This window comes from Hippocampus guttulatus, chromosome 8, assembly GCF_054856545.1.
Source record: "Hippocampus guttulatus isolate MCC_2025c chromosome 8, RoL_Hgut_1.0, whole genome shotgun sequence".
In the NCBI taxonomy this organism is placed as follows: domain Eukaryota; kingdom Metazoa; phylum Chordata; class Actinopteri; order Syngnathiformes; family Syngnathidae; genus Hippocampus; species Hippocampus guttulatus.
This window is the reverse complement of record NC_141268.1, coordinates 18,302,278-18,317,681: the sequence shown is the minus strand read 5'-3', so window position 1 is coordinate 18,317,681 and position 15,404 is coordinate 18,302,278. Positions and strand designations below refer to the sequence as shown.

Genomic DNA, 15,404 nt, shown 5'->3' with positions numbered 1-15,404 from the left:
AAGTGTTACTTTGGCACTATCTTGATGCAAAGGAACTATTTTGAAGTGCTTCTTCTGCCATTTTGTGGCATCTACGGGCAATTCCGAAGCTACATATTTGAAACTATCAACTATCCATTTTCACCTTGTAGCCTGAAGTAAACAAAGTACTTCGGAGAGGATAATGTGAGTAATGAGCTGCTTTATTCGTTCTACGGTCTGCTGCTGAAGACAAACCATTCTCAATCTTATAGTGAAGTTGAATTTACAGATGCACGGTTGTTCTTTTAAAATAAAAAAACCAAAGGTAGCAATTTTCATCTCGGAGGAAACCTTCAAATGCATCAAGGTTGTTCAAAAGGAGGCGCAACAGAACATGCATCATTTCGTGCAATGACGTTTGCCTTTTATCAAGCGTTTACTTGCCAAGACCACCGCGCCATCCAAAAGTGGACCTCGTGCTGAAAATCTAAGTGTGGCTCCATCCACAGAGGCGGCCTTCAACTTGTGTGAAGCAGATACATAACTCTGTTAGAAGAGGAGGCCACAAGAATCTGCTAAATAGTCTCTTGTCTTTCACGTTCAGCACGCTAAATCGAAAACCTCCCGTCTGGTGTTGTCGTCACTTTTTCACCATGTGACTGAGCCGGATCGTCTCCCAACATGCTGCGGTCCGTGATGGCGTGCCTGTTAGCTGTCATACCAGTCCAGGAAGAGCAGCGAGAAAGAGCACATCACAAGGAAGAAGAGGATCCAGACACGGAAGCCGGCATTGTTTTTGATGGCCTTGTGACATAAACAAAAAATGACATCAGAAAGCGCAGGACGGTCGAGCCCGTGCGGCGTTTCGCTGAAGCTCACCTCCCGTATATCCTCATTGCCTTCTTTAACGTTCTCTGTCGCGCCGACCACCAACTGATGTATGTTATCAATTTCAGTCTCCTGCCATGACAAGTGAGGAGTGACAGGTTATTCAAAATAAATCAATCAATCACACGTCAAACCCAGTTAAGAGCCAAATCTTACTTGTTGGAGGACTTTCTCAGAAAAGATTTCCTGCAGTCTTGAGATTTCCACAACCTTCCCCTCGATTTGCCTGGTGGAAGGACGCAAGAAGCAAGGCTTGAGTCCGAAAAATGAAAAAAAAAAAAAAATCCCCTCTCGCATTCATTGCTGAGTTCTTGCTGGCCAAGTTGATATTTCTGAGAGGGAGCAATCGTTGACCTCTGATGACTCACCTCACTTCATCAACCAGGTTGCTCATTTCACTGACCAGCCTCTGATTTTCCTGCTCAAACTGCACACATACAAGCAACAAATAATCAGGAGTCAGTCCCGTTTTGCCACAACAGAGAAATAATGTGAAATGCAAGGTCAGAGACAACCAGAGTGTATCCCACCGGCCACACAAAGTCACCGTTGAATTGCTTCATCATCATCATCATCATCTGGTAAACTACAGTTTGGTAAACCCTTCAGGCTACCCATCTATCAATGTATCATGTCCTAGTTGACTTTGGAGTTTTTGGACATCCCAGACTAGTCGGCAGCCACTCACTGGGCCCATTTTGACAAACACCTACTGTACGTTCACTCACATCTCAAAATTTTAAGTAATGTACAGTATTTCCCGCACTATAAGGCGCACCTAAAAGCATTCCATTTTCTCAAAAGCCGACAGTGCGCCTTATAATCCGATGCGCCTTCTATATGGATCAATATTCTGATTTCTTGGACGTATTCCTTTAAATGTTCTGTAAAGCGCTTTGTCACAGCTGCAGCGGTTGTGAAAGCTCTACATAAATAAAGCTGTATTCTATTGTATTCCCTTTAGCATAGCTCCATCTAGTGGATGCATAATGCAACAGCAGCCACTATTGTAGACTATTCTATGTGCCTTAAGATGCGGTGCGCCCTATAGATGAAAACAGTTTTAAAATAGGGCCATTCATTGAAGCTGCGCCTGATATACTCGGAAGTGCTTTATAGTGCGGAAAATACGGAATAAACCAAAACTGCACATTTTTGGAATGTGGTAGGTCGTTCGAGTACCTGAAAAAACCCACGAGGGAACAGGGAGAACATCCAAACCCCACACAGAAAACCCGAACCAAGGTTGGAACCAAGAAAGGCCTGACTGTCAGGCAGATGTGCTAGCCACATTCCCCAAAGTGCCTCCCACACTCCGAGCCTTTGGCCATGACGAATTTAAAACCTCCAAACATTGCAGAAGAAGCCATGTTGGACACATGTTGTGCCCCCCCCCCCCCAAATAAACAACAGCGACGGTATCAGTGGTGGGATGTCTCAAGAGTCACAAACCATTTGGATCTCCTCAGGAGAGAGCTCGTCCTCCACTTTGCCTTCCTCCCACAGGTTGACGCTTTGGTCCGACGCTTCTGTTGCACTCTTGTCTGAATCACACAAAGATTCATTCCGTGAATAGGAAGGTTGTCGGTGTCACAATGGCGCGTTGTAGTTGCTCTACAAATAGCTTTTGATCTCTGGACTGTCTGCCCATCATCACGTGTGAATTGAAACAATCAAGTGAATCTTTGTCTGCTGCCTATAGGTCCTGTTAAAACCGGGAAGGGCAAATTAGCTTTCTCAAAATCAATTTTTGACTTTGAACCTCTTTATGATGAGTTAGCAATCACCAGCCAAAGATAACGAGGATGCACGCATCACATAAACAGAGCTCGTTGACATACCAGAGCTTTGCTCCTTCGCCGTCATTTCCTCCTTGGACTCCTCATCCACGCTTTTCTCCACATGGCCGTGCTGCTCGGATCCCAGTCTTGACCTGAATTCAGGAGTCTCGTGTTTACGATCAGGAAACGAGGACAAGCAACAGCAATTGAAACAAATACTCACAGTCTCTTCTTGTCCACCATTCTCTTGACTCTTATGGCCCTCTGCTCCGAGTACAGCTTGCATACACCTTTGAAAGCGTTCCAAACAGGCGCACATTCAGGCCAATGCAAACATTTTCGCGGGCAAACAGTACAAAAGTTACAGAGCAGCAAACATCCTATTTCCAGTTGCTTCGGATTCACCTTTCAAGTACATTTCAATGAGGTCCAAGACCGCCCCCCTGTGCTCCTTGGTCTGGGCTGACGTCGCCGGCTTGTCAGCTAGAAAGCACGCAAATTAGAGTGTCATGTAAAAACGTTAAGGTCAGAGCGGGCCACATCTCAAATCAGTGCAGATGCTACACACCATCGATGCGTAGCTGTTTGATGGCGTCGGAACACGTCCTCATGAAGATTTGGGCATCCTGGTCAATCTGATCACGTTCGCTATCCGTCATGCGGGTGAGATCTGATGAGATGAGACTGTAAGATACACGACAACAACCTTCGCTAACGTAAATTGGACAAAAAAAAAAACCTTCAGGGGAAGTTTAGATGAAACTGAACTGCTGTGCACCCATCTTTTCATTTAACAGCATGTTGAGTCTTTTCATTCTGAAAATATCTTGACCCAAATGGAAGAAGGAAGAGTTTGTTTTTTTTGATTTTTTTTTTTACATTTTGAAAAAGGAAGGTCACGGGGGCCAACTCCAAAATATTCCAGTCAAAACAGAGCCAAAGTGGCGGAATAAGAAGGAAGCGCAAAATCAAGATTGCGGCAAACCGTTCAAGTCGATGAGATCCGAATGCGTACAAATGAATTGTTGATGGGTTTTCCCAGCGCTTTTGAAAAGCAGGCTCCGCCTAACTACAGACATCTTGATGTTTGGCTAATGTGTTGCGGTTGCGACTTGGAGAGAGGAAGTCGTACAGTTTTTCCGGGACGTTAATCCTTCTCCGCTTGGTTGCACTTCAATTATTGCCGACAACTAGGCTGGAGCCCGCTGCGTCAGACCACACCGCTCGATCCGGCTCACCAGAAAGCTCGCGCGCATTTTGACAACTCGCATCAAAGCGGCGTTTTTGTCACATTTTGTGAGATTTCCTACAGTGGCGAGCCGAGGCTTACCTTCCCGCGCTCACATAATCCTTCCTGTGTTGCAGTAAGAAGTCTTTGAGCTTGGTGATGTTAATGATCTAGGAAAAAGACGTTGTGTCATTATAAACATGTCAAAGCGTCACTTGAGCGAGCGGCAATTTTCTCGCAGCTACTTTTAGGCGGAGCGCGGCTAAAATGGATCATCTTGCGCTTATTGAAGATGACAGGTGACCAATGTCCGTCCCGGGGCCGTGAATTCACAATATTTACCTTTGACAATTCATCAGCATGCGGGACACTACTAAATTCAAACTTGCCATTTCCCTCCGTCAAGCTGCCCTTATAAATTAAAAAAAAAAAAATAAGGGGGGGGGGGGGCAAGCGACTGCACACACAGCACTGGCTGGCAGAGTGATTGCAAATACGCTTTAAATTCAGGATGTGTTTCTATTTATCGCCGAGTGTATATGTGTACAGGGAAACCAAAGGAAACATGCTTCAATTCAATATTTGCCCCCTGTAATTCAGTCAAATATGAAAGAAAAAAAAAAGACCCAATTGCTTCCTCCGTCTGCAGAGTTCTGTTGGCAGCGCAGACCCTCACACAGCGCGGCTGTGTTGGACGGCGCGCAAGACGCGACTCGGACAAGCGAAGGATTGAAAAATGACACAATGGCTTTGACTGTGACGGGAGCCCGCGAGCGCGGCAGATTATTATGATAGCATAATGTCTTCGGCCTTCAACCTTTCCACTCTAACAACACCAATTATCTAATTGCCCGGGCTGTAAGCAGTAATCTGGCACCAGCTGTCTAATAATATCTCTAAACATCCATTCGAGCATCACAGAGACCTGAAGTGAGGTTTTATTTGAGCTGACTCGGGAAATGTGGTGGGGGAGAAGAAAAAAAAAAAAGGTGTCCGAATTTACAGGCTTGGGCGAGTTGTTGGAGACATAGATGTCCTTTTCTTGCTTGCGTGATGAATGGCACGGCTGTGGGCCGTCCGCTAACCCAGGCAAGCCGACCCTTGTAATAATACAAATTATTTGGGGTCAGGAGTTAATTGTTGTTCGGAGCAGTTAAGCTCGGGAGATGAATTGAATGGTCTTTTGCTTCAAAGACTTTTCTAAACACGGTCTGTGTTGCAATGCCGCCGACAAGAATCAGAAAAAACAGACGTGATGCCATAACTGCCATTTACACGCCAGGAAAGCTCTCGCGGTGGTTTTTAGTTACTTAACGGAGCAAAGGTCTCATACACAATTCGTTGTTTTCCTCCCAGTGGCTGTTATTTCTTCTGTTCAGTGCAACTGCTGAAAATGAAACTATACTTTTTTTTTTTTGGTTTGAACAACCGCCACGCACAATACCACAGAGGAAGACATCGGCAAATGTCGTGAGACTTCAGACTTCATCAAAGACATTTTTTGGTGCGTGGTTTGATTTAGCTTCGGCATATTTGAAGCGAGGTCCTCGGCTAGGCGCGTTCAAGGAAAAACACATAACGAGAATAAACAGGAAATTAAATCAAGTTAGCAGAATTGCGTTCAAGGCCACAAGACTGCAGCGGGGTCTTAATACTTACGACTTGGCCCATTTTCATTTGATGAACAAGTTCAGGCAGAACGTTTCGTTTTTATTGGTTCAATACTTTTACCGTTTGAAGGACAAGTGAGAATGTTTCGCCTTTTACCATTGCCAACAGTTAACACCTTCAATCTCTCTCTACTTTTTTCCCTGGCTTAGACTGATGCGTGGGGCCCTTCCAATCGGCCAATCAATCCATTCATCTTAAAAAAATAAAACACAACAAAGAGATGCATGAGGCGCACATAACAATCCCAGATGCTAATCGTCACATTAAGACTTGACTGATTGATTAGGATCTGAATTTACAAGAGATTCTTTTCGACCAGAGCCTCTGCATATTTTCAGAGACGTCCACATAGTACTGCAGCGTTAGGCCAGCAGGTCGTGCTAAACCCCCAAACTGGAATGAAATGAAAATGCCAGGCAAGGCGTGTAGAAGGGGGCACAGCGGGGTGTGTCGAGAGTGCTGCTCTGGGGGTTGAGCTGTCTCCAGTGTGTATACATTGGAGCTCGGATTCCCAGCGCAAGCTCAAGGGCTTGCAGGGGGTCAGAGGGATCAATTGCTCTTGTAACTTAAGACCATAAAGAGCAAGTAATTCCTCGACAATGAGCGACGAGGTGGCCTCGCGGCATACGGCCCGGCCCCCGCTTGTGAAACGTGTACGGATGAACGTGCATCATCGTGCGCGTTTGCGCTGCTGCGCCGGCGCGCGTGAACGCGGGGGACACCTCGCGACTCGACGAGAAGGAGACAGTCTGCCTGGCTCAAACTAATCTCGACATCATCAAAGACCCCCACTTTACCTCCTCACTTTCTCGTTGGGCCTGCGGCGCTGACTGGGCCCAAACAAACCATCGGGAGGGATTATTATGAGCAAGACAAGAGAAAGGGCTTAGTTAGCAGATATTTTTTTTCCCCTCCACCCCGCAAACGGCTTGAATGTCCCTTTTGTTTTGTTAAATCCAGGTAACTGACAGAATTAGATGATGACTAACTCGATTCAGCTTAAATCCTGAAGGCTATTTATACTGACGCCATGCTATGTTGGATTCAATTATGGAGGTCTGATGCAGAAGGAGACTTGGGCAATGACAACATGTTGATTTTATTTTGAAGTTCAAGTAAATCTCCCATGGGGGTTCGGACCCCCCCACACCCACCCCCGCCCCCACCCTTTCAACATCGAGTAGATCGAGCTCTTCTCCTTTTCCAACATTCTCCTCCGAGAATCTGGTTGTCATAGTGACACTGCATGAGATTTCGGCAAAGTCAAACGAGACAGTGCTCCCAACACTCACACGAAAGATCTTCAACTGATCGAATTTCACTTCCTGAAAATTAGGTTTTCACGACAAATAATGAATCTCTGTTTTAGCGATCTCTGTGATCACTTTTGATTCTCAGCGAGAGAATCCAAAAGTAATGCCGCAAAGAACGAGACGAGACAGAAGCCGAGAACCTGTCGACTCTGGCTTGAAATGCAACTCCTCTGTTGTTGTTTCAAAAAGCAGCCGTTTCTCACGTGAAATTTTCAATAATGAAATGCAGCGACAGTCGATGAGACAAACATCTGCTGCAGTTTCATTGCGAAGCCACCCCCCCCCCCCCCGATACTTTGGGGTGTAAGGGTGGAGCAAACATCTGCTGCTCGTCATTGAGGCATTTCCCTGATTGTAAATAGCAAAACAACACCAGTTGAAGCAACAACATAAAAACAAAACTGTCAACTGTCGTCACTGCTACATCTTGATCAATACACGACTCTTAAGTTGAGGTGAGGACGATCATTGGCCTCAGCTTTTACCTGAAATATCTTCGTAGCGTGAGCCGTAAAAACCCTTCGAGTTTTATGTTGACATCGGTAGGAATCTTTTATTCATGAATAGGTATCGTGAGTGCGTGAAAATAAAAATGAAGCTTTAACCCGTTCGGGGGCAGCAGTTACGACAGTGGACAGCTTATCGTGTTATCAGGTTACAGGGTGCATGAAAGGGTTAATAAGATTTACGATCATTAGGGTTAGCGTTAACAAGTGCAAACTGGAGGGCTTGTAAATGTCAAGAGCATATGACGGCTGCTTTTGGGCCATCCATTTTCTGTACCGCACGAGAATAAATGTTGAATGCAGCTCACGTCAAAACATGTTGGGGAATAACATTCCGAAGGTAGAGATTAAGTAATATTTCTTTCGAAACATAAACTTTAACAATAGCGTATTGAAATCCTAAGCAAACTCCCCCAGTGTGACGGCGGTTCTATCGAGGCGGCCACGTTGAAAGATGTCAAAGAGAGCCAGTTTTGGAATGCTGATACAAAAGGCACAGCGGGGAGCCAGGCAATCCTTTCTCCACACAATTTAACAATTTCAGAGTGACCTCCGCCATTTAAACTTGAGAAGGGAAGCATGCTGTGGAGAGGGACGAGGTGAGCGGTGAAATGAAGATCACAGTGCCCTCAAGCGACCCCGTTGAGGGCAAAGATTCCCCTTGACCAAACCCGAATCGCCTGCTTGGCTACAGTCTCTCCAGTCGAGTTCGGAATGCTGTTTGCTTACAATTTCTTTTTAAACGAGCTGGATTTTAGTCGAGAAAAGCACTGTGCATTTGTCAAATTCAATATGTTCGTTTCGATTCTCGTGACGCTCCAAAGAGCGTTCCGCACGTCTCGGGAAGGGCACGCACATCTGTTGCGCATTAGGTGCCGGCCGTCAACATTGTTGCCGGGGACCTAATTTAATATTTTCTCTGTTTTGATCTTCCACCTTTAATCACTGGCTCTTGGGAGGATCGGCTTTCCCCAAGAAATTGTTCGAGAGCAGAAAGCAAATGTTATTCCAGTATGTTTATGGAATCGTGCATGTGAAGAGAGGACTCGCACACAAAGAAAAATGCTTGGCCGCCGAGTCTGACGTGGGAGAAAACCGCAATCGGACCGTAAGCAGTCAGGACATTCCAAAACTGGCAATTTAAATTTCTCCACTGAGATGGTTGCGGATGATATGTGCAATGCGAGTGAAACAGCAGTAGGGGGGGAAGAGAGCAGGGGACCCGCACCGCAGGATAGAATAGGGTTTCTTTGAATCAGCACCGCCGCTTTTTATTAAACCACCATTTCTAATACCAATATAGCATAACCGAACAAAAACGCGGTTGTGCGCGACTGAGCTGAGCGGGCTCATGTTTGATGCTTGACATCAGGCCCAACTTAAGTCCAGACTCCCTGAGGGAAATGTAAAGTGCTTCTTCAAGGCCCCTTTGAAGAGGTTTGTTTTCATGGAGCTCATGTTAGGCAAAGGACTCCTTGCTGCCGTCATGACATCGAGAAAAACCTTTTTGGGGGAAGGCGAGGGTGCCAACCGTCCTTTGCTATATGCCTGCACTTCGTTGGCACCCACAACAGAATGCTTTGGTCACATTTTCTGTCGTGTTTTTCAGTCAATGACAAAAGACTGAATTTTTAAGAGCGCATTAGTTCGCTGCACTTGCGCTAACGTTGCAGGAACTTTGAATGAAGGTTCATTTAACTATCAAACGACACTGGCCTAGGGTAGCGTCTTCAGATTTTACAACCTCGTCGCACCGTACCTCGGGGGACATAACGAATCTGTAACCATTTCCAATAAAATGGCCGCCAACTACGATGTATAATACAAGATCAACATTTATTGATATAACATGAACATGTGATACAGTATAAACATGTCATTTACAAATACGTGGATATAGTATGACGTAAAGATGATTTTACAAGACATGAAACAAACGACTGTAGCGTTCTTACTTCGTCTCGGAAAAGAATCAGCTGGAGAAAAAAAAAAGTCAACCCATTCGGTTGTGTCGACGACCAAAATTGCACAAAAATGTATGACTGTGATTAAACTTTAATTAATAATTTGAATTTTTTTTTTTGTGGAACTTGTTGCTGCGGATCACCAAGGCACGTCCAACCCGGCAACAAAAACGTTCGAACGGTTAAGTTTCAATTAAACCGGCACAGCGTTCTTCATATTTTGGTTTGAAAACCGAACTGTGGGATTGCAGGGGAATTTTGGTGTCTCAGGTGTACGTGTCAAACACAGGTCATGAAATCATTATGCAGCTTCCCAGCAGGGCAATTCGGGCAAGTTGAACGCTACAATAGCACAATCCGATCCAATCTTAATAATATCAGGCGCAGACCCTGGTGGGCTGACCTCTCCAATGTACATACTGGCCCACTTTGGACGCTTTGATAATCTCGGACATCTTAACCAGATCTGACTTGACATAAGCAAACATCGACATTCCTGAACAAGCTGTATCTCAGAAAAGAACCACTGTGGGCATCAGCCAAACACTGCAAACTTGGTTAGGTTGAGATCTGCCTACTCCACTCAAGAACAAACCACGGCCCTTCACTAAAAAATAAGGAACAGCCATTCAAAATCTACGCTGGAGACAGCGCGCCTTCAACGGTCAATACATTTGAAGAAGGTTGCTAATCACAGTCTGTGAACCATACTTACGACTCATTGGATAGTAGATCCAACGATCACGTTTGAATCTCTCTGTAAAGGATTTGTTTGCATTTGAAATGTTATTCAAGTTGGCATGTTTGATAACAGCATTGTACGGCGCGGTCAAAAGGAAAAGCAAGATAACCAAGGGTGCAGCTAACTGGTGTCTATTTTATAAAATACAACCTTTAGGTTGCTGCCCCATCAGCAATGCCGGCCTGCGTGACTGCAAATTATGCACATGCTAGGAATCACCACTGACTGAAAGCTTTTAGGTTTGTTTATCCATCGTGAAAAAAGAGCACCAAGCACAAGTCCTTTGAGAACCAGATGGAAGCTAGCAGACATCAAACAGGATGGCAATGCCTGTTCCATGGATAACCCAGCATTATGAAGAAAATTGGTCTCCAAAGGTATTTTGAGAGGCTTAATAAAATGTAAATATTACCTGAAAGCGAATGTCAGGCAAGACAATATCTTTTTTCAAGCATTAGCCTTTGAAACGATTCCAATGTCTAATTGTACTTTACATTATTAGACCATTAATTATTCAGCAAAATGGAGATTTAAAGAGCAGCACAATATTAGAGAAGAATACGCCCCCCAAAACACCGAATTTCAGTACGGCACACAAGAGAGGATCACTTTTAATGACAGTGTCAACAATAAGACAAAATAATATTAGTTTTGCATCACTTGCATCACTTGTGTGCCTATAAATGACTAGTGGGCCCACGTTAAGTGTAGAGTGCTAATGCGAGCGCGAGTTAAACATGCAATAACGAAATTTAGTTTTGCAACACCGCGAGTTAACATTCCAGCAAATGAACAGTGGTACGTTTTCACGAATCACAAGTTTACCGTGTCATGAAAGAGTTCGCGTCGGCAATTAGCATGGTGGTTAGCTGCAGTTAGCTTGAGCCAAGACTTACCACTTCTTTCGCCTTGGGAGAGAAGCCATTCTTAGGTCTGCTCCGCTTGAAAATCTCATCTTTGGCGGAATCGAAACCTATCCCTATTGCCTTGTTTCTGGTTTTGACCGTTTTGACACTGGCTTTGAAAAGTAGCGTTATGTCCACAGCCATGTCTGTGAGACGAGCAGCAGTTCGGGGACTTCCTCCTGTAAACAAATTGACACGTCACCCGGACGTGACGTTATTTCCACGCGACGACGTTTGCATTCAACTGGAGGAACAGAAAGACTCAAAGTCCGCCTCAAGGTTTACCGGAGGACAACGAATTACAGCGTGTTTAGGACATTATATTTTGCAATCTGTAGCTACTGTGCCCGTTGTGAAGATGCACTTTACTCGATCTTCATTTCGAGCTGCTTACCTTTTAATATCTGTGTGTTACATACATTGATAAAGCCTGTGAGAGGTCTTGACTTTTAGCAAATCACTTTGAACTCCCGATTTAGTTGGGTTGATTTCTACTTTCCTGTGCTGTATTCCAGTAATCTCTAAAACATAATCAATTAATCATGCCACTCCAACTTGAGGCGATGTCAAGCAGAAAGCGCAGACCCAATTGGACTGACCAGGAGTGTTATCTTCTTGCTCAGCTAGTCCGTGAAAGAAAAGAAGTCATCAGAGGGAAGTGCACCACCGGTTTATATGATAAACGGCAGGCCTGGGACGAAATAACACACAACATCAACTCAGCCTTTCCACAGATGGAGCGGACTGTGTCTGACTGCAGCAAAAAGTGGGAAAATCTCCTGGCAAAGTCAAGGGAGGAGATTAAACGACAGAAGATGCACACGGGTACAGGTGAGTAACATTTGCAGCCTCTTGTACACTGTGTTCTAAAATTTTATGCATACATGAAGTAAGTGAAATCACCATACTACTTTGTAATGTCCTGATGGATGGTTGGTGAATATGTGCCATGTGCCAAGAAGTTTCTAACTGATCATTTCCTGCCACGGTATTAAAAAAAAGCACCTTACCCCAGGCAGCAAAATAATTGCCATGCAAGACAACACAGCATTCCACACTGCACAAAATAGCATTGAAGCTGTGGCTTCTACAGGGATCAAGGTCAACTCAGGGTGTCCCAGCATCATCACTTGACCTCAACTCCAAAGAGAACCTGTTGAGCATCCTTGAAAGGAAAATCTTAAGACGGTAGACAGCAATACATCTGCAAACAGCAACTTTCACATGAAATTCTTGCAGTCTTAAATGCGATCTAATGTGTGTATGCCAATATGTAACTTGATTAGTAAATGCCTTTGTTGGTCAAAATGGCTTTTAAAACCTTTTTTGAAATTGTTCCCATATAACGAAATATTCCTTCAGACTTCTGTAAAACCCAGCGTGTTGGTTAATTATGGGCGTCTGCAGTTTTTAAAAATTAGATTTAGCAGTTGATAATGTGAAACATATGCCATCTTGTATTGTATTTTTAGTAGTGAAAAACTGTCAGCTGTGATTGCCAGTTAAAAATATTCAGTGAAATGCATAGATGATATGGTCAAATGAACGAAAACTGCAGATGGAAAAATGAATACTTTATAATGAGCAAATAAATGTATGAAAAGTTATAAAAATGAATAATTTGAAACACAGTGTTAGCCCTTCAGTTTGGTTGTGTTTTTTAAATGCCATCTATACCATAATCTGTGTCCAAAGATAACACATTGCTGCTTTTCACAGATGATGACCTATCCTTGGATCAGTTCAGTGCTTTGACCCAGATTGTGATTTCTGTGATGAATCCTTCAGTACTACAACAAGATGAAGACTCCCAACCTTTTGACCTGGTGGAAAGTCAACAAAACAGGTGTTGTATCGATCATCAATATTTTTTGGGCCATTTCATAATATGATGTACAGTGGTACCTTGACTTACAAATCTAATTCTTTCCATATTCATACACCTCAATTCAGTTAGCTTGTATATCATATGAATTTTCTCTATTGAAATGACTTGAAATGCTATGAATCACTTCCAGCGGGTGTTTTGTTTCGTATCTGTATATGTGATTGTTTGTCCTATTCAGTACACAGCTTAAAGTGTTCTTTTTTTTTTTTTTTAACAATTCACTCAAGCAGCGGCCTATCTGAAGCTCGTTCTTCACTCAACCAACGGCTCTCAACAGAAAGCCAAAACTCAACTAAGCAATGAGTTGTAACTCGAAAAAGCTTGTAGGTTGGTCAAGGTACTTCTGTAATAAGTTGCTAGTTGTTGACAAATCCAAAATTTCTTCCCTTTCAGTGGCACCAAAGATGGAAGCATGTTCTCCACTGGCGAGCAATTTAAAGCTAAACACGAGCAGGCGGATCTCGTGCTCCCTGCCGACGCTGCAGATCCGTCCACGACTACGCCGGGACAGAAACTTAACCCTTTTTGTAACATTCCCAAACAATTTGCAGTGCAGTTTAGCCCTCATTTTTCTGCAGCCTCCGGGGAGCAGTCCAATTCCCACTGCTGTCCTTGCACACATGCAGCACATTGCACCGCTTCGCAAGAGAGAATGGATTTGGAAATGTCGGTGCTAAGAAGACAGGAGGCAGTCCTCAAGCTTCAAGAGGAGTATTATACACTCAAAATTCAGCAGATGAAGAAGCAAACGGCAAAGTCCCTACAGGACTGAAGGCTTTCCACCTGTTGCATCTGCTTGTGTCTCGAGTGCTCTGATTCATTCTTTTATTGTGGTTGTACACTAAATAATGTAGACGTATAGTATGTACTTCATATTTTTGCCTCTGCGAATACAGTGAACGTTGTTTGCAGGGTTTAGGGACCAAGCCCTGATGCAATTATGGTTGTGAAAACGAGCAACCACCCCTAAAATGAATTACCTAAATTCATAGTTCAATCCCTACTATAAATATACACCATACTATGATCCCGCAACACGTTAACATGATTTGTGTTTGACCAGGTCCACCCGCGAATAGTGAAAAACTGGGTGTAATTGACACCCATTAAAATGCATTGGGGGGGGCATTTTATTATTATTTTTTTTCTTTTAGACACATGAGTATTCAGCTGTCCACTGTGCTACTCTCATATCAGCCATTTTTTTTAACGTCCACATCATAAACAAAACTTGTGGCTTCCAATTGAGGACCCAAATGCATAGAATGTATTTAAAAGAAAAAGAAAGGCTTTCATTGTTTCAAATGGTACTGATGTCGCTTGGGGATTACCACGATGAAATTTCTGGTAAAAAAATCTTTTTGGGGTGTGACATTTGGGTCTTATAATAAGAATGATCAAATATTGAGGCTTATCAAAAGCAGACATTTTCGAATGTTTTGCACCGCATTATTCAGTATCTCATGTCGTGATCATATGAATATGAGCTGTGGCTCAAAATTTGGTGGTATTTGGATATTGATTTTTTTTAGATCCAGTTGTTAATGTCTAATAATTGGTCAGTGGGTTACATGCCATTTCTTGCATAATCTCTGACTGTGAAAACATTTAAAAAATAAAAATAGATCTCATTCATGTGAGATCCAAATATGTTTGCAATCTCTGAAACATTCTGAAAATATGACATGCAAAATACTGTACTGTATGATGAGGTCTATTTACAAAGTAGTTTTTAAAATTATGATTTACTTTTGCATATTTGAAACCAGAAAGCAACCAGTGTGTTTTTTTTCTGTGGGAAATAGATTTCATGCTGCTTCGTAGCGTTTACTCTTGACTTGCAGTCCCCCAACATGAAAACGGTTCATGCCAAAATAAACGTGGTGGAAATAATGTCGAGTCTAGACAAAAATGTAGTCATTTGTGCGTAATATTTCTCATAAATCAGCCTTACACTGAAATGTAAGCACTGTAGCCAGACTTCAAATAAAAGCCTCCTATTTGCTGTGTGGTTTGCTCATTCCCTTTGTTAGTGTTGATGCATGTGTATGTTCAACCGAATGCTGTATCTTGCTACCATTTCAGCTTTCAAACCTTTTTTTTTTTCATACATTCTTTTTAGCTTTGCTGTGAAAAATAAACAGCTCATCGCAGAGCCACTTGAGTTAAAACTGCCCAGCATGATTGAATTCATGACACTGAATGCGTTAATGTGAGCCGTCTGTCCAAGTTTTCTTTCAACACACAAAATTACCATTTAAGCAGCCATGGCCTGTTGTAACTGGTTTTCGGAAAACTGGCTGACAGGCATGTGCAGATAAGCTCCTTGATGACAATTTTCTCGATGCGGCCTTCACTATGTTTTCTTAAAATCTCATTCGCATTCGGCTTAGGGTTTTTATTCATTAGCTTACTTAAGACCAAAGTGTGACAAGAGGTGATGTAATAAGCTCTGCTTGTCAACAGGTTTATACATGAATACATTGGACATGTTTGAAGATAATTGCTGAAAACACTGAGATGTTCTTTATGTAGTATTTAAGTGTGCATGAAACTT

General features: G+C 43.2%; 2 protein-coding genes across 2 annotated transcripts; one reads left to right on the top strand and one right to left on the bottom strand.

Moving 5' to 3' along the window:
- Window positions 1–164: 164 nt before the first annotated feature.
- stx18 (syntaxin 18) lies at window positions 165–11,136 on the bottom strand. The gene is made up of 11 exons (XM_086117927.1): window positions 10,951–11,136; window positions 3,961–4,028; window positions 3,199–3,314; window positions 3,036–3,113; window positions 2,854–2,920; window positions 2,691–2,782; window positions 2,302–2,393; window positions 1,218–1,276; window positions 1,006–1,075; window positions 841–921; window positions 165–765 (listed from the first exon to the last, which is right to left on the bottom strand). Exons 1-11 carry the CDS (start codon window positions 11,101–11,103, stop codon window positions 670–672), a joined length of 972 nt encoding a protein of 323 aa, XP_085974053.1. The 5' UTR covers window positions 11,104–11,136; the 3' UTR covers window positions 165–669.
- Window positions 11,137–11,193: 57 nt separating this feature from the next.
- Window positions 11,194–14,852, top strand: LOC147201584 (uncharacterized). The gene is made up of 3 exons (XM_086118827.1): window positions 11,194–11,790; window positions 12,679–12,805; window positions 13,241–14,852. Exons 1-3 carry the CDS (start codon window positions 11,502–11,504, stop codon window positions 13,617–13,619), a joined length of 795 nt encoding a protein of 264 aa, XP_085974953.1. The 5' UTR covers window positions 11,194–11,501; the 3' UTR covers window positions 13,620–14,852.
- The last annotated feature ends 552 nt before the right edge of the window (window positions 14,853–15,404 follow it).